The 20,543-nt window shown below is 51.8% G+C and overlaps 1 protein-coding gene across 2 annotated transcripts in view; it reads right to left on the reverse strand.

Moving 5' to 3' along the window:
• Itpk1 (inositol-tetrakisphosphate 1-kinase) overlaps positions 1-20,543 on the reverse strand; it is a 134,622-nt gene that overhangs the window by 21,673 nt on the left and 92,406 nt on the right. For both annotated transcript variants that reach the window (XM_060388076.1, XM_060388077.1), the window contains exon 4: positions 17,105-17,222. In XM_060388076.1, coding sequence (XP_060244059.1) covers positions 17,105-17,222 — 118 coding nt within the window. The remainder of the gene's footprint in view (positions 1-17,104; positions 17,223-20,543) is intronic.

Raw genomic sequence — 20,543 nt, forward strand, 5'->3', positions numbered from 1 at the left:
AGGCCAGCCTGGTCTACAAAGTGAGTTCTAGGACAGCCAGAGATACACAGAGAAACCCTGTCAATAACATAACATATAATATAGACAATAACAATGCATTCATAGGCATTGGTGCTTGTGTGGAGGTCAGAGGGCAACTTGCCAGAGTTGGATGTGGGTTCTGGGAACTGAGCTCAGGCCCTCAGGCTTGGTGGTGGCAGCCCCCCCCCCCGTTCTCCCCCCCAAGCCATCTCACTGTCCTCCTCACTCCATGCATTCTAACACTGTTGGGTATGGGACAAGGCCATGGAAGCTGACTTGCTCTATGCATACTTCCTGAACTTATGTGGCCAAACAAGGTCAGGACAAAGCAGACTGTTGGTGGGAAAGCACATATTTTTTTAATCCCAATGATTATTTGATTATTGGTTTATTATTGTTGCTTTTTGTCATAGTCCCCATCCCTGAAAAGACCATGAGCTCCCGGGAGGTGGGACCACCCTGTTCTGGGCACAGACAGTTGGAAAGGCTGGGTGTTAGTGGGTGCACGGTTAGCCTTCTAGCCACAGACTTGGGCCCTAGGTCCAAAGCAAACCAGCAAGTGCTATCCTGTCTCCTCAGCACACTAAATCAGGGTCCAACCCCACCTTCCTCATGAAAAACAACACAATAGGACAGCAGAGTGGTTACTCTCCCCTCTCAGCTCATTCTCCTTAGGCAAAGTCCAAACGCCAAGTACACACAATAATTTGGGGTTACAGTTCCTTGGGGACCCTGAGAGGGGGTTGGAAGCCAGCGTTTGTAGACTGCTCCAATCGCTCATGTGTCTTCACCCTCAACCTGTGGTACCCATTGTCTGGTTATATAGATCCAACAGATGCTCAGCATCTCAGATGACCAAAATCACATGACAGCCCAAGAGAGCAGGTTGATCTAGTGGTTCAGCAGAAGAGATGGCAGGAAAATCAGGGTCGGGAGGTGGGAGGGGCAGGTCCTACCACACAGCTGTAAGCCTTTATCTAAGTGAGGCCCACGTCTGCACTCCACCCAGAGCCAGAGACTGCGAAGGAAGGCTGGTGAGTGACCAGCAGGCCCTTCCTCCCACAGCTGTCTGTGGAGGGAGAATACAAGCTGTACAAGAGGCTCTGCGCAACCCTGCAGCCCAGAGGCCTGGTGCTCACACCTGAATAACCTGTAGAGTTCTATAGCCAGCAGCCTTAGGCAGGGACTACCTGGCCTGACAGGGGTCTGGTCACACCTCTGGCCCAGGACTTAGTCCATCCTCCTCTTTCAGGAAGACTCAGAAAGCTGCTGGCCATATCCTGTAATAGTGCCCAAGACTGTCCTCACCGGAGTTTTCAGTTGGGAAACCAGCCTGACCATCTGATTTTGGCTTCTGAGATCTTAGCATCTCCCCTGCTGTGGCCCATCCAGGCTTTTACACAGTGCCTCCGATTACGGCAACATCTCAATCAACTCTTGTTCTGGACACAGTTCCACACAGTCACTCCCCCTCACACTGTCCGCTGCTCCGCACCACCACCAAGAAAGCATCCCTGTCACCCCGTTTACAAATGGGGAAACCAAAAAGAGGTGAAGCTGTTTGCACGGAACTCTACAGTGAGTAAACAGTGAGGTGGGGCTCACGGGAGCCTGGCCCCAGGTCTCTGTGCATCTGACCACAGCTGCCCTGGCAGGTGTATCCTGAAGCCGGGTGGCTGAGTCAGACACTCACAACTGGACACAGCACAGAGAATAAGAGTCAGTGGAGTGCTCAGCCACACACGGGACGTTGACGCCAACCCTCTCCAAGACTACTGAGCAGGGAGAACGACCGTCAAAGCCAGAGGCTGGAGAGGACCGAGCAAAACAGTCTTCCGGACAGACCACTGCACTCGTGACCTCACAGCAGCGGTGGCTGCCTGCACAACGCCTGCACGAGATCCAGTCAGGCAACACTCACAGGGAGTAGGGTTCACAAGGACCAACCCGGCACTGAGGAGCTACCGACAGCTGACGGGTTTGGGGGGAGTATCAGAGGTGGCCACAAGTAGGTCACCTACACTTCAGCAGGTGATCCCATTCCCAGGAGTACACAGACAGCAAAAACTGAACTCAGTGAGTCCTTTAATAAAAGAGTTGATGACATATGAAGCTGGGGTGGGGCAGGAATACGGAATGTGGAAGTTGGGATCTGGGGGGAGTTAAGGGACTAGAGGAAGATGGATGTGATAAAAATATTGTAAAAAATCTCAAATAATTAATTAAGAGATTACTTTTTAAGGAAGGATCCACTGAGAGCCCAATCTGGGGTGTCCTGAACAGCGCGGTCGCCCACTCTGCGTCCAGCCTCCAAGACAGATGCATCAGCATATGTACACGGAAACCACCAAGGCAACCCTTCCCGTCAGGGAACTCCTCACCTAACCCAGACCCACAGGCTCTATCACCTAGAGTCACCCATAGTCCAAAGCACGTAGGGAATGACCCAGGTATTTTAAACTGTGTGCCTGCCAAGGGGCTGGGATAACTGGCCATCCACAGTGGTGGGGTCTCAACCTGAACTGACCCTGTGCCCGGGACCCATGCTGCACACTCTCAGGAGCCGACTGGGTTGTCAGAGCAGCTGTCATGTCCCAAAACACATTTCTCACTTAAAACAGGTCCAAAGTGCAAGATCAGGGATGCTCTGGAGGTGAAATGGTGTCCACCTACCAGTCTTTGGGAGTCTAAGGCAGGGGGATTGGGAGTTCAGGGCTGCAGGGCCTACATGGCGAAACCCTGTCTCAACAAAAGGGGTGGCAGCAGCTTGAAATGACTCAGTGGGTAAGGACTGTGAGTCCCACATGCTGGAAGAAGAGAACTGATTCCCACAAGCTGTTTTCTGACCTCCACACGTGCTGTGCCTGCGTACACCCTCCCCTGACACACACACACACACACACACACACACACACACACACACACACACTAAATAAAATTTTTAAAGCGACAATGGCAGTTAGATCGTAGTCTGTTGTTACAATTGTTCTATTCATTATACAATTACAATTTATCCCTCACCATACATAATTTATAAACTTTTGTGGTGCTGCTGGGGATTGAACCTGGGGACTCACAGATGCTCAGTACTCTGCCACTGGGTCCAATCCGCATGTTAGAGTTCATTGTAGGTAAGTGTGAACAGGGAAAAACCACAGGAAATAGGCGCTCAGTACTGTCTGAGGTTTCAGCCATCTACTAGGGCTATTAAAGTGCCTCTTACATCATTGGAAGTGGGGGTGGCTGGATGAGACAACAGAAGGCAAAAACACCTGAGGTGCTGGAGCCCTGACTGCCCTCGCAGAGGGCCAGGGTTCAGTTCCTAGCGCCTACATAGTGGCTCACAACCATCTCTAACTCCAGTCCCAGGGGATCCAATGGCTCTTCTGACCTCTGCAGGCACCAGGCATGCAGGCAAAACTCTCACACACATAAAACAAAACAAAACAAAAAAAAAAAAACAAAAAAAAAATAAGAGTTTGATAAAACCCAACATTCTTCACTGTAAAAGTATCGATGAGCAAGATGCAGAAGGGTTTCTTTACCCCACTGAGATGGGGGGGGCGGGTGCAGAGAAAAGATGAGAGCCCATCTCTTCCCAGAGGTGTCTGGAGTCCAGATGAATTACACAGACAGGGAACAGGCCACATCCAGCACTGGACAGATCAGATGCCCTGACTTCCTCAGCTCTCAAGGAGGTAAGAGGAGAGCCTGGGGAGTAAGAGAGGCCAAGAAAGAGGGTCACGTCCACCTACTCATGCTCTAGTTCATTTATCCGACTTTGCAACTGGCTACATACACTGTGAACTGCAGACCTCTGGCTGCTTGTCCTAAGCCTAACCTTGGGAGGGGGCCCTGGGACCTCAGTGTCCTTCTCTGGCACCCATTGCTAGCATTGTTCCTGTAAAGCCGTGAAATCACAGTGGACTAGAAACCATTACTGTTTGTATTTTACTTTCATCCATGACCAGCATGAAGGATAGCCTCTGCTATACCCGAGAGCCTGGGATACAGCAGCAGATGAAACAGTGGTAGCAGGTGTGCACATGATCAACACGAGGGAGAGCCTAGCTGAGCAGAGATGGGAGGCACGGACATGCGTCTGAGAGATGTCTTCTAGGCAGAAGAGATGGCCAATGGTGAGGATGTCTCTGGGATCGGTCCAGCAAGTGAACACAGGACCACCTTGCTAAGAGGGAGCAAGGATGGGAGCAGGCCTTGCAGTGTCAGGCCAGGAGCCTTGGCCACCCACCACCTCGGTCCCCAAGGACTATCATCTGCCTGTGGAAGAAAAACTTCAGCAGAGGCTCATGAGGCTCTGCCATGGGAAGCACAGGGCGGCCTCACAAGTAGGGACAGGATAAAGGAATTTTTGGTAGGTCTATGCTGGGAGCTGGAGAGGCTATTTCTGGCTCCTGGAGGAAGGGTACTGCTGTTGATTTATCCTATTTCTGGATGGGAGCTGGTAAGAGGCTTTTTTTGGTTAGGTGGTGGGTTGTCTTCCTCTAAGGGCTGTGACAGCGGCCCCTGAGAAACTCCGAGGCTCCCAGCTTCCCGCTTTGCTACTTCATGACAGACAGCATGAGGCCACAGGGGCCCTCGGGGAGGGGCAAGCCCCAGCTGCAGGCTTTCACCACTGCGGAGAAGGCGCTCACACAGAAACGAGCGCTGGACCCAGGCCCCACACAGTGACCTGTGCACAGAGCTGAACCGTTCACCAGGTAGAACCTGTGCAAGGTGACTGAATGAGCAGAGTTGGATTATTAGGAGTCTGGCACACAGCCAGGGCCCAGCTGAGGAGACGCACAGCGGAGCCTGACATGTTCAGAGTCATGGCCATTCATTGGTCCAGGTCCTCACTCCCAGGGCATGTCAGATGTCCAAGCTCAAATGAAAGCCCAGCTCTCATTGGCTTTCACTGTTTATTTTCTAATAGATGAAGTTTTCCTTTTTTATCTCTGCTTCTTCTACAGTACACTGCTACCCGCTCCATCCCCTATGTGCTTGTATCCCCGGCTGCTTGACTGCTGAACATTCTCAATGTGTGGAGACTGTTCTCCACAGCCACCTTCAAGAACATCTCTCCTACATGTGGCTCTCACTTGTGTGAACTGCTCCCCCAGGCTGAGTGCCCAGGAGTGAGGTCTGGGGTGCGGTCCACAGGGACGGACATTTCATTGGTTCTTCAACACTGTGCCCCATACAATGGAAGTGCTACACTGGGGCACCAACAAGGAATGACCATGTTTTCCTGACCCTGGCTGGTCCCCTCTCAGGCAGTACCTTTATGAAAGGACAGGATGAGGAGTGTGGTGAGGCATCCCATCCCCTCTCTGTGATCATCCTGAGTCCACCAGGCCTGACTGGGGATGAGGCTCGAACAGAGCACCTCAGGCAGGACATGATATACCACCATGAGCAAAGCCCTGGACTTGCTCTGGGGCTGGTCGGCTGGCCTTCTGGAGCTTCCTGCTCAGTAGGCTGGGGTGACAATATGGCCCTGTACATGTGCAGGAGCCTCAGCCGAGCAAGAGGAGGAGGAAGAGAAAGAGAAAGAGGAGGAGGAGGAGGAGGAGGAGGAGGAGGAGGAGGAGGAGGAGGAGGAGGAGGAGGAAACGTGCTGTGTGTAACACAGTAGATACAAAGCCAGCCATTTTGGGGGTCTGGCTTACCCTCCTCCAGGAGGCAGAGAAGGCACAGGATGGATCAGGATGGATCAGGCCCAAGAGAGAACAGCAGTTCCTATTCCAAGTCAGCAGAACAGTGGTCTAGTCCCAGGAGAGAGGGGCTGCCAGGGTGTTGTAGCCCAGGCTGGTACTCCCTGTTCAGGCTGTCACTTCCTAATTACACCTTGCACAGACTGGGGAGAACTCCACAGGAGGCCACATGTGACCAGGCCTAGCGTCTGTGCAGGTTCTGGTCAGTATAAACTCTGCAGGCTCAGTGAAGCCGGGCAATTCTGAGCCTCCCAGAGCTTGGGGGTTCACAGAGTTCAGCACCACAAGTCACTCTGAGGCTGCACCCCTGTAGGCCAGTGAGCACACAAATGAACAACACACCAGACTGGGCTCCCACAAGCTCGGCAATGTGCCTCAGCCAGGTCCTATCAGAACCAGGTTCAAGCCTTGCTGTCTGCTTCTCCCAGGGTTCCTGAAGTATGGTAGGAAGCAGCTTTATTCAGAAGTGGTGATGAGGGAGGACTCCACGGTGTTGCTGGCACAGGAAGGTAAGACACAGGACCAAGGTTCTCACCGAGTCCTCTGAAAGCAAGAACCAGCTCTCAGGCACCACTCTCTGCGTGTGCCGGCCCCCAGGGTTCCCTTCATGGTCTGGGGAACTCCTGCTTATCACTCAAGCAATGGCTCTTGCCTGGATAGCCTTGCTGAACACCCCGTTCTGTTCACATGGGACGAGAACCCTCCTGTTGTGCATGCTCCCAACTCACCCATCTTTCTGCAATGACACAGCCCCCTCTCCAACTTGACTGGACCTGCAGCAGTCCAGGAGGCCTCTTACCACCCAAGTTTACATCCCAGCTCTACCTCTCACTATCAGCCCATCTGAAACATTACTTCTTTGGCCTCAGTTTCCCTACAAGGAGGTCAAGTGTGGGGAGATTGCATTTTAGATTATGAAAGAACTTAAATTACAAGAGATGCAGATTTACCTCTTGCCATCTTTGCTTCAAACCCTTTCTGTTCGGTAAGAAATAAACTGTTGGGGCTGGAGAGATGGCTCAGAGGTTAAGAACACTCACTGTTCTTCCAAAGGTCCTAGGTTCAATTCCCAGCAACCACATGGCGGATCATAACCATCTATAGTAAGATCTGGTGTGCAGGCAGAATGTTGTATAAATAAATCTTTAAAAAATAGTTAAAAAAAAAAAAGAAACAAACAAACAAACTGTTAAGGGTTTGGTCCTATTCTACTGCCTGGCTTGGAGGGCCTGTTGTCTCACTGGGAGCTGAAGAGGTACCATGTTTTCAAGTCCTGGTAGAACATATAAAGAACTGGTTGTAGTGTTGTTTCTGTGTGTTTTGTTTGTGTATTGTGTGTGCGTGTGTGTGTGTGTGTGTGTGTGTGTGTGTGTACGTTCCCATGGTGCTAGAGGGCAGAGTCATTATTAGGTACCTTCCTTAGTCACTCTCCACCTTATTTTTTGAGGCAGGGTCTCTCTTTGAACTTAAAACTCACCAACTCCATTAGACTGACTGGCCAGTAAGCTTCAGGGATCCACCTATCTCTACCTTCTGGCCCCAGCACTGGAGTAAAGGCTGCACATCGCTGTGCCTACTTTAATGTGGATGTTAGAGATTTGAACTTGGGTCCTTATGCCTGAGAAGCACACTCCCTTTACAAACTGAGCCATCTCTCCGTCCTGCTTGTTCTACCATTGTCATCCCAGGATGCCACAGGTTCAGCAGCAGGAGTGAGCCGTGTTGGTGCCGACTGTGCACCATAGAGCAGGGACAGAGGACATGCTCAGCACTGACATCTTTGACGCTCAGGAGATTGTGGAGATGAAGCCGTCCCTGGGAAGAAGATCCCCCAGAGTAAAATGTGATAGTGGTGAGAAGCACCACCTGAGGTGATGCTTACTACCACCTGTGCCTCTAGCCAGGTCACCACACACTATCTTGTCTCCCTCATCTGTAAAATGGCCCAATTACATCACCCACCTCCTGGCTTGCTGAAGATACACAGGAGGCTACACTCAAGCAGGGCACTTGGAAAATGTCAAGAAGGCAAGCTAGCCCTCTTCCGATGTGATAGCACCCTCTAGAGGGCATCTGGAATGCCCCAGCCTTGGCTCACTTAGCACAGTACCCTCTAGGCCAGCTCTTTTAGTACATTAGACAGGGCCACCAAGGCGGTCTGGTCCCAGCACTGTGATTTCTTCCCAGCTGCCCCTAGGTGCTCCTGGGCTTCACAATCAGGAAATTGTTCCCTGGGATTGTTACCCATAACCATCTTTTCTTCACACAGTATTCTACCCAAACCTGTGGCTCCCTGGCATCTCACATCACCCAGCACCACCTTGCTACCTTGGGTTTCCTGTCACTGGAGACCTCAGATCACTTTTTAAGCTCTCCCTTCCAAGGCAGCTCGTGCTAAAGGGCTGTGCCCAGTCCCTGAAGTTCACTGGAAGCCCCAATCCGCTCAGCTTGGGGCTGTAGAAGAAAGGGTCTCTTTAATGAGGTATCCAGGTAAAACGAGGTCATCGGGGTTGGCACTGGTCCAAAAGAACTGGTGTCCTCACAAGAGGCATTTAAAGCTGAGCCTGATGGCACAAGCCTGTGATCCCAGCTACTCGGGAGGTTAAGGCAGAAGGATGACAAGTGCAAGAGACCTTGCCTCAAAATAAAGAAGGCGCTGAGGTGCCAAATGATAAGAGCATATGCTATCTCGACAACTATTTACTACACATGCAGTCTACTCTAAGTCCGAAGAGGGCAACTGGCTGGGGTCACCTGGAGCCACCAGAGGATGAAGGGAACATTCCACGGTGGCCACAGCTGCTGCTCTGCTCCCTAAGGATTCGGAGGCCCTGAAGCTCCTGCCCCATCACCCTCTCTACTGACAGCCACCATCCCAACTTGGCAGCCTGGCTGCAGGTAAGCTATTGTGATAGGATGCCACTGCAACCGAGGGGGCAGAGCCAGAGGAAACAAATATCCAGGGTGCGGGGCCAGCGGGGCCTGAGGAAGCGCGCCACAGTTAGCTGGGCGAGAGGTTTTCCTCCAGACCAGGCTGGTGACCTGTCTCCTGCTCCTGGAGCCAAGCAGCTATTTGCACCCGGAATGTTCAGAGCCCAGGAGTGAAGGAGCCAGACACAGGCTGGGACAGGGCCAGACATTCCTGAACCCTGACCAGCTGCTGGAAATGTGGATTAGCTCAGTGGCAGCTGTCCCCACTGATTTATAGCCCCTCCAGACCCTGGTGGGGCTCCCCCCCAACTCCCAAATTGCAGCAGCCCCCGTGTTTCCAAGACACATAAAACATAATGCTTGAAGCGCTCTCTCTGCAGGATGTGTCCAGGAAGCAGAGATGCTAGCTTTTTGGCCCCGGCACAAAGACGGTGCTCACACTGAAGGAACTGTATTTTCCAACAGTTTCCTTCATTCCAAGGGGATCCTAAATAGCCAATAAGAAAACGAGCAACAGCTTTTTTTCTTAACCCAAGAGAAGGGTAAACCCTACGGAGGATTCATTCAAGCAGAGATACAAATGGCCAATAAGCACAGGGGGAGACGCTGGACCTGTCTAATCACGGCGTTAAGATGAGATGGGCGTCTTCTCCCCGAGGCAGGGCTGCTGTGATTAGACATACACATTTCAAGGGCAACACAGCAGGATCTGCCGATGTCAGCATGCTTGGAATCTTCAAGCAAGAGAAATCATCCCACTTCTGGGGAATTTTTTCTTTTTTATTGAATTATGCAGAAGCATCGTTAAAAACAACAACAAACACAAGTCCAAACAAAACTAGATAATGCCATGCACCCAAATAATCAACAAATAATCAAATAAACGATGACTGACTGGCTCAAATGCTAGAAAGGCGGGCTTACTCTCCCTCGTTTTTATCCCTGACTCAGGAACAGGACAACAGATAAGAAAGGGGTGCAGGCTGTGGCAGCATCTGTGAGCACAACCCGACTTCTGCTTATTTTTAAAAATGAGTGTAGATTTCACACATTCCCTCAGAGTATAGGAAGGCTCTAGAAGGAAGATTAACAGCTCATTTTTGAAGGCTTGAGTCAGACAGGGCTGGAGAGATTGCTCAGAGGTTAAGAGCACTGGCTCTTCTTCTAGAGGACTCAGGTTCGATTCCCAGCACCCACATGTCACAACCATCTCAGTCCCAGGGGATCTGATGCCCTCTTCTGGCCTCTATGGGCACTGCATGCATGTGGTGCATGGACTTACAAGCAGGCAAAACACCCATGAATTAACTGATTAAAAATATTCAGGTCAGCAGCAGTGAGGAACCCTTTGCGGGTACCCAGTCTGCAGCTAAAGATAGCACAGGTCTCTTGCTAGAAGCTCCACAAGATGGCGTGGGGGGGGGGGGTACTAACAGGCACAATTCCATAGCTCACTAGGCAGAAAAGGACACAAATGGCTACATTTTATTGATGCTAAGGTACATTTTTCTATGTTTTCCATCTATGACATGGAGCTGGGTCTCATGACAGGGGTCATGTCACAATTCACTTAGCACTTACTGGAATGTAAAGCACCAGTGCATCTTATGATTGGTAAAACTCATGCCACCCGGACTAAATGTTTATGTGAGCGTCAGGCTCTGAGAAGTGCTACAGCAAAGGAAATCCCCAACCCAACATATCTGACCCCTTTCCCTTTCCTCTTTTGGGGGCTCCACGATGCACCAAGTAGATTAGAGAGGTGCAGTGCTGGAATTTCATGAGACAGCTTGGCAGGTTTCACAGCAGCAAGTATAATTTCAGCTAGGCCAGGCTGGGCGATTGGGTATGGGGAGATTACCACATCTTCATCTCTCCATGCAGATAACCCACTTCTTTCAATGGCCCTGAATTCTTCACATACACACCCCTCCCTCCCCTGCAAAGGACCTAAACTCTAAAAGGACTTATTTATTTTCTGGTTAGTATTTAGAATCTTTCACCTCAGCTTTCTGCTCCCAAGTCTTACTGTAATTTCCTGTCTCTCTCCTCCTGCAGGACCGCAGCCCGTAACATGGGGTCACAGAACGCAGAAGGGACATAACCAGCCTTTGGCTCCTGTTGGACCTAAGCTCCAGTGGAAGCTGCCATGGACAGTGACCCTCAGGCTGGCCTATAGGCCTGAAGAGGCACAGGCTGGGCCTGAGGGATGGCACTGGCCAGCCTGAGGTTCTACTCCCAGCTGATCTGCCTCCAGTGTGTGGCCTCGGGCCCACAGCCCTGCCCCCCCTGCAGCAGTCTACTGCTGTCCTTGCCAAGAACCAGAGAGGGCTGAGATGTGATCAACCACTTATAGAGCATCTAGTGGACCTCTCGGACCTTCTCTGGTCATGGTCACCTCCTATACAGAAAAGGCACTCACTCCTGGGAACACTGCCAGCTCGCAGGACCCCATCATGGGAGGACCTAGAACTCATTAGCCCCAAGTACCCGAGCCTCCACAGCAATATCCCTAACAGCCACAGAGGTGGGCAGTCATACAAGGGCCAGGGTACCCTGGGGGTTAGGAGCCAGGCTTAGAAACCCCGGCTCAAAGCAACCCAGACAACACAGGTCCCACCCCAGACCTGACTCTGGTTGTCCTAGGACCCTGAGTCATTCAGCTCGATGTACCCAGGTATCCTCATCTCTAAAACAGGCAAACCTTCCTCATAGAGGCATTTTGGGAAGAGCTACCCCAGTGTGAGGCATACAGAAAGCCAAGTGACGGCCTGAAGCATGGCTCAGAGAAGGTGTGTGATGCTAGCTCTCCTTGGATGGACACAGCTGCACCCCTACTCACAACACCCATCTCATCTTTAGAGAGCCATTCGTCCACAGCTCTAAGCAACAACATTCTTTTTCTTTCTTCTTGGTGTCAGGATTACTCAGTTTCAATCCTGCTTCCAAACTACCTCCAAGATGAACCATGATTAAACTCTCATAAAACCACAGGCAGAGAAGATTGCTTGCACTGTGCACACCCCTCCCTGGGGAGGCCCTTGTCCAGGACAGGCCATCTGGTCACCTCCCCAGACTGTGGGAGGTTACAGGAAAAGGAGGGCAGGAAAGCCAATCTCAACTCTGAAGTCCTCAGAGCCCGAAAGGAACCTTCTAGCTCTAGCCCTTAACCCAAGACCCTTCATATCTGCTATCCCGGAGGACAAGGAAGCAAACCCATGCCATCTAGTGACATTCGGATGCCTCTCACATATGGCGTTAGTCAATTGGGGAACTGGCTACAGCCATGCCTGTAATTGCCCAGCCTGGCACGGCAGAGCCAAGTCTTGGCTTTGGGCCTTGTCTCTCTGGACCCTGGCCTTGTGTAGCACAGTGGGTTGTCCCAGTGAGAACTGGCCTTCAAATGCACGCAAAGCAGATTATGGTTTGTTGTCGTGGCCTACCTCCCTACCTCCCTGCACCAGGCAATGTCATGTTTCTGGGAGCTACCTCTAGTCTAAACTGAGATGAGTCTCAGTGCTTCTTGTACCTCTGCCTAAAGGGTGGGAGTGGTGTTGGATGTAGGCGCAGGTACAGGCATGTCACCAAGGAGCAGTTATATGAACGAGTCCTGGCCTAGGCTGTGGGTGTGTCGTGTTGAAATTTACTAGCCTCACGCTCTTAAGCTGCTGTACTGAGGGGACTGGTGTTGGGGTCAGGGGCAATGGCCACGCCCCACACCAGCCAGAGGCCCAACTGCCATTCAATTGGGAAAAGTAGGTCTCCGAAGGAGGAGCTCAGATTTTGGTGTGGCTTGGTGGACAGCTAATGTTCCCTCAGATGCATGGTAGCCCTTCTTTCCAGTGATACCTTCTAAGCTTCAGCTGGAAGAATAGCTACCCAGAAGAATGTATTTCCCAACTCCTTTGCAGCTCAGCATTCAGCTAGTTCTGGTCACTGGGGGGACAACATCTTGCAGTTCCCAGAAAATTCTGAAAGATAAGTAGGGTTTTTCCCCCCTTTGCTTGCTCTCTGTTGTAACAGTCAGACCTTGGGATGTGACCTACAGGTTCAGCCTCCACTGTGAACCAGGAGCACCATGCTATCAGAGGATGGGGTTCTGGGAGCTGCCTGGGCACTCACTGTTACAGAGCCAAGCTGCAAGGGCCTTTGCTGTCATAGCAACTTACACACTAGCTGAGAGTTAGTGGCTGGCAGATGTAGGGAAGGAGATGGGCACTGCTTCCCCTCCTGGCTGAGAGGACATGAGCTCTGGGAATCTGGGCTGAGACCACACAAAGGTGCTCAGGTGTTAAGACCACTGAGGCTTGGGGTTCTAGGCCACGGGCCTCCCTGTCACCCTGACACTAAAGGGAGATGGTTCTTTTTTAGGGAATGTCATGCCTTCCTGGAGGCGATGGCCACATATTCGTGGACACTGGCCTACATGCCATTTTATTATTGGGGTTTCTTCCCTGTGGGCCACAGCAGAGAAGGGCCACAGTTAGCCTCCTTCCCTTGTCCAGAGAAGTCAAAGGCTCTGCAGCAGCCTCTTCCAGCTCTGTTTTCCCTGAAAGCTGGGTTCTTAGAGAACAGGGAGGGCCACCTCAGCCTGGGGGGTAGGGGGGTGGCAGCTTAGGAGAGGCTCACCAAGCCCCTTCTCTCTACACAATGCCCCGCTTGGATTGCTATAATTATCTGAGGGAATTTCAGGGGTAATTATGGCTGTTAACAGCATGCCTGAAAAGGGCTGCATGTCTCGCAGGAAAAGCAGAGTTTGGGGCACAGGCGCAAGGGTGCACTTCCCAGGAAGGGTCCCTGCACCTGTAGAGGAGCTGGCAGGCATACAGCAGAAAGCCCACCACGTGCTGCCATGGGACCACCCCGTTAGCAGGACAGGGCTTGGGAAGTCCAGGTCCACTGCCCTCCTGGAAGAATATAAGCTGGCCTGGTGCAGCACGCACAGGCCGTGTCCCACCCCCAACACTTCCTGCCGGCCCAGAACCAATCATGCTTTAGGGTGCAGTCAATGGCTCTTGCAAGCCCTGGCAGGCGAGACGGTGCCTGGGAGGACCTACATGGTTTCTCCATCCTGTCACCTCTGGAGGACAATGCCTGTTACAACGGCTATGGATCTGGCAGAAGGCCTTCTGCCCGGCGCCTTTCCCTCCAGCAATCTGTCCCCAACCTCCCAAGCCTGTGCGGCTATGAGCCACTGTCAAAAGGTCCACAGCCTAGGCACCCCTGTCGGGACACTGCTGATAGCTTGTTCGAGGATGCTTCTGGCCTGACATTCTCAAAGTCCTGCCTAAGTGGCCACTCGGCAGCTTTCCTCAATGCCCTCACCATGATGCTCATTATCTGCAGGCGAGCTCATCTGCAGGCCTCAGTCTCCAGTCCTCGCCTACCCTAGCTTTGTGCACCCTAGGAGATCCCTCACCAAAGGCACTTAGGGAAGCAGCCTCCAGCAGGCATGGAGCCCTCCTGCGTTCCTCTGAATCTGAGTCACCTCATCTCACTCTGTTCCAGAAAAGACTCCTAGGACAGGGCCCACGGCTCCGTATTTGACGCTGCAGCACAGCGGTTCTCAACCTTCCCGATGCTGCGGCCCCTTAACAGAGCGCCTCGTGCTGTGGTGACCCCGATCACAACATTATTTCTGTTGGGACTTCGTAAGTGCAATGTTGCTATTGTTATGAACGGTAACGTAAATATTTGTGTTTTCCAATGATCTAAGGTGACCCCTGTGAAAGGGTTGGTCAACCTGGAAAAGGGTCACAACTCACGGGCTGAGAACCGCCGCTCTAGTGAAACAGCCAGCCTCAGAGAAGTTCTGGGCATATGAGCCCGCTGCTGGCCCTTGCAGCACTTTTGCCCACTAAAGTCCTGCTCATCAGGGTAAACTGTCATTCACATAGAAGCTTGAGCCTTTGGCCTGACATAAGCAGGGACATAAGCAGTGGCTGCGATAGAAACCAGTATTGAATGAAGTCTCATTTGGGAAAGGAGCTTTGAATCAGAAGCCCCCATGCTCCTCTGATGTCATAAAGGCTCAAAGAAACAAACCACCATCCTGTAGGCATGAGAGGGAATGTCCCAGGGAGCACTCAGTGTGCCCGAGAACAGCAGGGTCCACCAGGGGTTTGGATACCCCAGGTACCTCACCACTGGGTGCTCCTGGAACATGTCCCATGCATCTTAGTCTTCGCTGCCTCACTGTAGGACCTGACTGCAACCAGCCACCAGCGAGCAGGCTCACTACTTCCTATATAGGCTGAGGCCGATTCACCACCACCCTCCTGCTCCTTGACCACAATGTACGTGCACACACCAGGCCCGAGCTGCCCTTGGAATGTGTGCAAGGGCCTTAATTTCCCATTCATAAAAGTCTTCCCTAGGCCCCGAGCCCTAATAAAGATGTCTGAACCCAGGCAGCTGCAGCAGGAGCATTGAGAAGCTACTATTTCAGGCGACCCAGTGGACTGGGTTTTTACAGATGAAATCCCCATAATTCTAACTGGTGCCTTGAGGGTGAATCACGTTAGATGTGTCTAGAGCATACACAGAACAGTTTAAGTGACCAGTCCGAGATCACATGGGCAGCTGGAGCCAGATTCCAATCCAGCCTCAACCTGCCTCCTTCCATGGCCTGTTTATTTAGATCCATGGTGGCACCTTTCCAGAGATCCTCCAAGCCTGTCACTTCTCACGGGCAGGCCTAGAACGTCAGATGAGGCTGTGGACGCCCTCCTCACCTAGGGTTTTGGAAAGCAATGCAAACTATCCAGAGCTAAGGAAGGAGGCTGCTGGCTGCCTGGCATTTGCCCCCCTCCCGACACACATGTAAGGAGCTATCACCCTCAGATCCCACGATAACTGGTGAGCATTAGGCGCCAGGAATGAAGCCTCTAGACCCCCCAGTGACAGCTCTTCCCCAGCACATGTTCCTTAGAGCAAAGGGAGGGCTCGCCAGTGCTCCAGGCAGGACCTTGGCTGCACTATACACCCTCTGGTCATGGTGTAAAAGGCAAGCTTAGGGAGCCAAAGGGCCAGAACCAGAGAGCCATTGGGACACCTGTGTGTCTGCTAACTCTCAGGCTCTACCATGGTTTAAATATAATATATGTCTCCTCCAAAGGGCTGTGTGGTTGGAGGTCCCTAAGGCTATAATATAAGAGGGTGAAACCTCTAAGGGATGGAGGCTGGTGGGGGACATCTCCTAATGTCATTGGGATTCCTTGGTAGTTTTCACAATGGGGGACTAGGGGTGGAGGGCGGTTATTATAAAAGAAGCTAGTTTGGTTCCACTCAGCTTCTTGCGTTCATGGTTCAAGAGATAACCATTTGCTTGTTTTCGTGCCAGTGTCGCCCACATGAGAGGATGAGTCTGGGGACAGCTCTGCACTGTACTGCATGGACTTCGGCCTTCAAGACTAGGAGCTAATTAAACCTTCCCTTTATACAGATAGCTTAGCTCACGTATTTTAGTGTGGTAACAAAAAACTGACTAACACAGGCTCCATGACTCATCTGTAAAATGGACAGGATCATCATGCCCAGTGAACAGCACTGAAAGACAGAACATAAGAGGCTCAAGGCGCCTACCCAATACACGGAGACTCCCATATCCAGGCCTCTTTCAGGACCAGCTCTGCTCTTGTTCAACAAAATGTGTTCACTGGTCCCACCACACAACAAAGGACCATCCAGATTAGGGTTCAAGGCAGCTTAGGCCACAAACATACAATGGGCCGGAAAGGGGTACCACTCAGCAACCCCTGGGCTAAGGCAAAGAAAACACGATTGCTTAAAATGAAAGCAAAAAGGCTCAGCAGGGAAGACCAGGCAGTTGCTGTTTGTGAGACTCTTTCTAGAATGTCCCACAGAAGCCCACACCTTGAAAAGGCAGTCTGAACTCCTCTGAGGCTGTTCTGTATCCTGGGGTCAGGTGGAACGGAGACAAGTCCTCTGGACATGAGCCAGCAGCTGGCAGAAGTTCCAGAGCAGGGGGAGGCTCCGCCCAGGGGAACAGCGTGTACCCCACGATGGCCAGCAGCAGCACTGTGCATCTCTCAGTCTGATTTAAAGGCCTCTGATTTCCCGTTGTCTCCTTTGCCCTGTTACATAACTCCACTTGAGCAATTCTGCACACACGCCCGTTCCCTAACTGCGCTATCCAGACACCTCATCTCCCCCCAGCGGTCAGCACAGCAAAACCCTTTGTAGCAGTCAAAGCAGGTCTCCTCTAGAGCATCCCGTCCGTGGATTGTATTTCTTAACCCTAGTTGCAAAGGAGAACATAGGTCCTCCCTACCTATGCTGGCTGGCCCCATAACTCAATTCCTTTCTGTGTCAAAGTACTCAACAAGACAAGAGTCCTTGCCCTTCCTTAACAGTGATAACCCGTGGTCACAGAAGTGTGACCTGTCAGAAGGCTGAGCCACACGTGTCCCTACCTTTCATGTAGGCCTCGATCTTGCGGATAAGCTCGTAGGACTTGGAGCGGTCTAACAGGGTCCTGATGGCGGGGAGGGGGTCCAAGACGATGGTCTCAGGGTGAGCATCAGTGTACTCCTGAAAGAAAAGCCCACCTGTGGTTAGAGGGGGAGGCTGATGCCCCTGACAAAGGCAACGACAAGACGATATGCCCACAATCTTCCATGCATCTGTCCCTCTCTTGTTTTTCCCCCATTATATGACTTTGGTTAAATTAATAAAGGGTCCAGAAGTGGATATGTGACCTTGTCGGAGGCAAGCTAGGAAGTTCTTGCTGGGATACTGGACAGAGGGGTCCCCTGCCTCATGAAGGAAGAAGCACAGAGACTGGGGATCTCTGAGTAGCCACACTGGGAATTTAAGCAGAGGTATGCTGAAGGCCTGAGCTGGGAAAAGAAGAACAGTCAGGTTTTGATGAGGCCATTTGCCTCCTGGGTAAAAGCTTCATCTGAACGCAGAGCTGGTCCATCTGCTCAGTATGCCCCATCACAATGCCAGTCCAGCCTCCTGCACCAATAGATAAGGATAAGAGAGGGAAGATGCAGGGGTTTGTTGGAAATTCCTAAGAATATGTAATGAGCCGGGCAGTGGAGGCACATGCCTTTAGTCCCTCTGAAGGCAGAGGCAGACGATCTCTTGAGTTTCTGGTCTACAGGTGCGTTCCAGGACAGCCAGGACTACGAAGAGAAACCTTGTCTTGAAAAACAAACAAACAAACAAACAAACAAAATAATTGTGATAAACAGACTACGCTACCTACCATGGCCGTACCACCATGCTCAACCTGTGTCAATCAGAAAGACTTCCCTTTGGTATCTTAGCGGTTTCCTGATGGGCACTACAGAATCCCAAGGAAAAATGGGGTGGGAGTGGGAGTGGAGTTTGCCTTTGAGGAGTCTGGCATCACCCTGGGAAGGAACAGTAACTCAGGTGGGAGAGAAGATGCTATAAGACAATTCAATAAATTGAAGAGGGAGGTGCTGAGGAGATGCATCAGCCAGTGCAGTGCTTTCTGGGCAAACATGAGGACCCGAGTTCAATCCCCAGGCCCCCAGGTAAAAGCAGGGCATGGTTGCTCACGCTTGTAATTCCAGCACTAACGGAGAGAAGACAGGCCAATCCCTATGGCTTGACCACACAGCCTACTCAACTTGGCAAGTTCCAGGAAGATAAGAGAACACCTCAAAAAACTAGGTGGACAGTTTAAAAGGAACAGCACCCGAGGGTCCTCTAGTCTACACACACATGTGCACACACGCACACATGCACACCTACATGTACAGAGACGCAAACAAGCGCAGGCACATATACATCCGCCAAGAGACAAGAAAAGCTACTCCATTGTGACTCCAGGAGCCCCAGGCATAGCAACTTGTCGGCATACGGAAATGAGACTGTCCTCTGGCTCTTCGAATTTATGATTTGGAAGACACAATTACAAGATGCCAAAGAGACAACGGAGGGCTTCAGCTAAAAGGCTGGGCTCGAGGTCTTTCCCACTGTAGTGGGCTGAACTGAGACCCCCAAGCCCTCCAGTCTCCGAGGATATGGACGTAGTTGGCAATGAGGTCTTTTGACAGAACAGATTGCTGTTAAGCTACCAGGCATAGGGTCAAGACAGCTCTGGTAAAACTATCGCACAAGGTCACTTTATCCATTGTTGCCTTCAACTCAGCCCCACCCTGGTCCACAGGATAGGCTGAGGTCAGCAAAGGTCAGAGGGGTAAACACCCACAATGCTGCTTCTCTTGTAAGCTTTATCAACACAAAGAAAGATCCATTCAATGTTTTCTGTAGAGAATCTATTTTTGTTCCTAGTATTACTTTGAGAGCATTTGAGGCAAAGCCAGATCATACACAGTTTGTCTGAAACTACCCTCCCAATGGCCTCCCACACGACCCCCTTTCTGCCCTCTCCTTGAATGCTTAAATATCCCTCTCTCCCTTGGACGTGGCTGTGTGCCACCTTGGGAGGCCTCTACGTCGGCACCAACTCTAGTCGATTCCGGTCACCTGCTCACTCCTAAGAGACCCCTTGCCCCACGGCTGCTTATACAGCCACCATGCAGATCTCTGAAGACTGACCCTGAGGCCACACAGCTGTGCCCACTGCCACCCTTTCCTAGTCTCAGCTTCTCTAAGAGCTGTCCCTGTGCCTGGCTTCTCCCATGGAGGTTCCTCATGGGCAAGCATCCCTGCTGGCTTTTCCTTCACCAAAGTAGGCTGACACACAAGCCCATCAATCACCAGTTCCCCTCCTCCCCATCCCACTCACAGGGACTCTACAAATGCATGGGAGCCTTTGCACCTGGTTCCCAACTGGTCCTGGCCAACTCTGAAAGCCCCAGCCCCTCAAACCCCTTCCCATCCTACTGCTTCCAGAAGCAGCCTGGTGTGCCAGAAGAGCAGTTGACAGGGACCATGGCAGCCAGCCACTAAGCTTCTCAGGGTCTCTCAAGACTTACTGCAGATGACCCCACAGGTTCTCCTACAGACACACTTACGGTCCAGGAATCTATTGACTGGAGAAAGCTGAGGAGCAGAGTGTCAAAGCCGCATGGGGTTTCCCTGGAGGGAGAAGGACAACTGTTTGCTGGTGGCGCTGCAGGTGACATCAGGGCTGAACGCGCTTACTGTCTGCGACGCTCAGCACCAGGGATGACCAGCAACTGAAGCCACCTAAACACAGACGGTGTCCCCCATGCCCCAACAAAGCTGATGTCGGCCCCACGTTTCTGCACCGGGACAGAGAACTTAAAGGGAGCCCAGTATCACCAAGGCATGAATTTAAGCCAAAATGACAAGGGAAAGAAGCCACATGAGACTACAGAGGGAACCAATCTGACAAGTGGGCGCCAGCAAGCTTTGGGCCTGGGATGAAAGCAGCGGTGCACACAGAAGAACCTCTGCCCAGGCGAGATGGGAATGGGGCAGAGGCTTTTCCCAGCTTCCCTTCAATCACAAGCACATCTTCCTCCAAGCTTTTCAGCTCAGCTATTGTATGGAGGGCTTGCATGCGTTTTCCACAAGCCTCTTTGAATTGCCAAACAAATTGCTGGGAGAAACACACAAACCATCTCCATGGCAAATGGTAAACCCTCCCCCCCACCCCCCTCCCCGTTCCCTTGGAGAGCTGGCCTGCCAAGAGGGGCCAGAGTGAGATCCTGAAGTGAACAGGGCAGTCTGGCCTTTATGCATAAATGGACAGTCTGGCACCGGCAGGGTCAGGAGGAGGCAGTGAGCTCCACTGTCAGAGGGGATAAGGAGGCAGAGGCCAACCAGGTGGCACTCAAGCACAAGCTGACCCAGGCCTACAGGGTGATGCCATTAGGGGCACTGATGACACACACACTGTGGGGTGAGGGGAGACAGTTTCCCCACTGCAATCTGAGATAAATG

Source organism: Meriones unguiculatus, chromosome 7 (assembly GCF_030254825.1).
Source record: "Meriones unguiculatus strain TT.TT164.6M chromosome 7, Bangor_MerUng_6.1, whole genome shotgun sequence".
Taxonomy (NCBI): Eukaryota; Metazoa; Chordata; class Mammalia; order Rodentia; family Muridae; genus Meriones; species Meriones unguiculatus.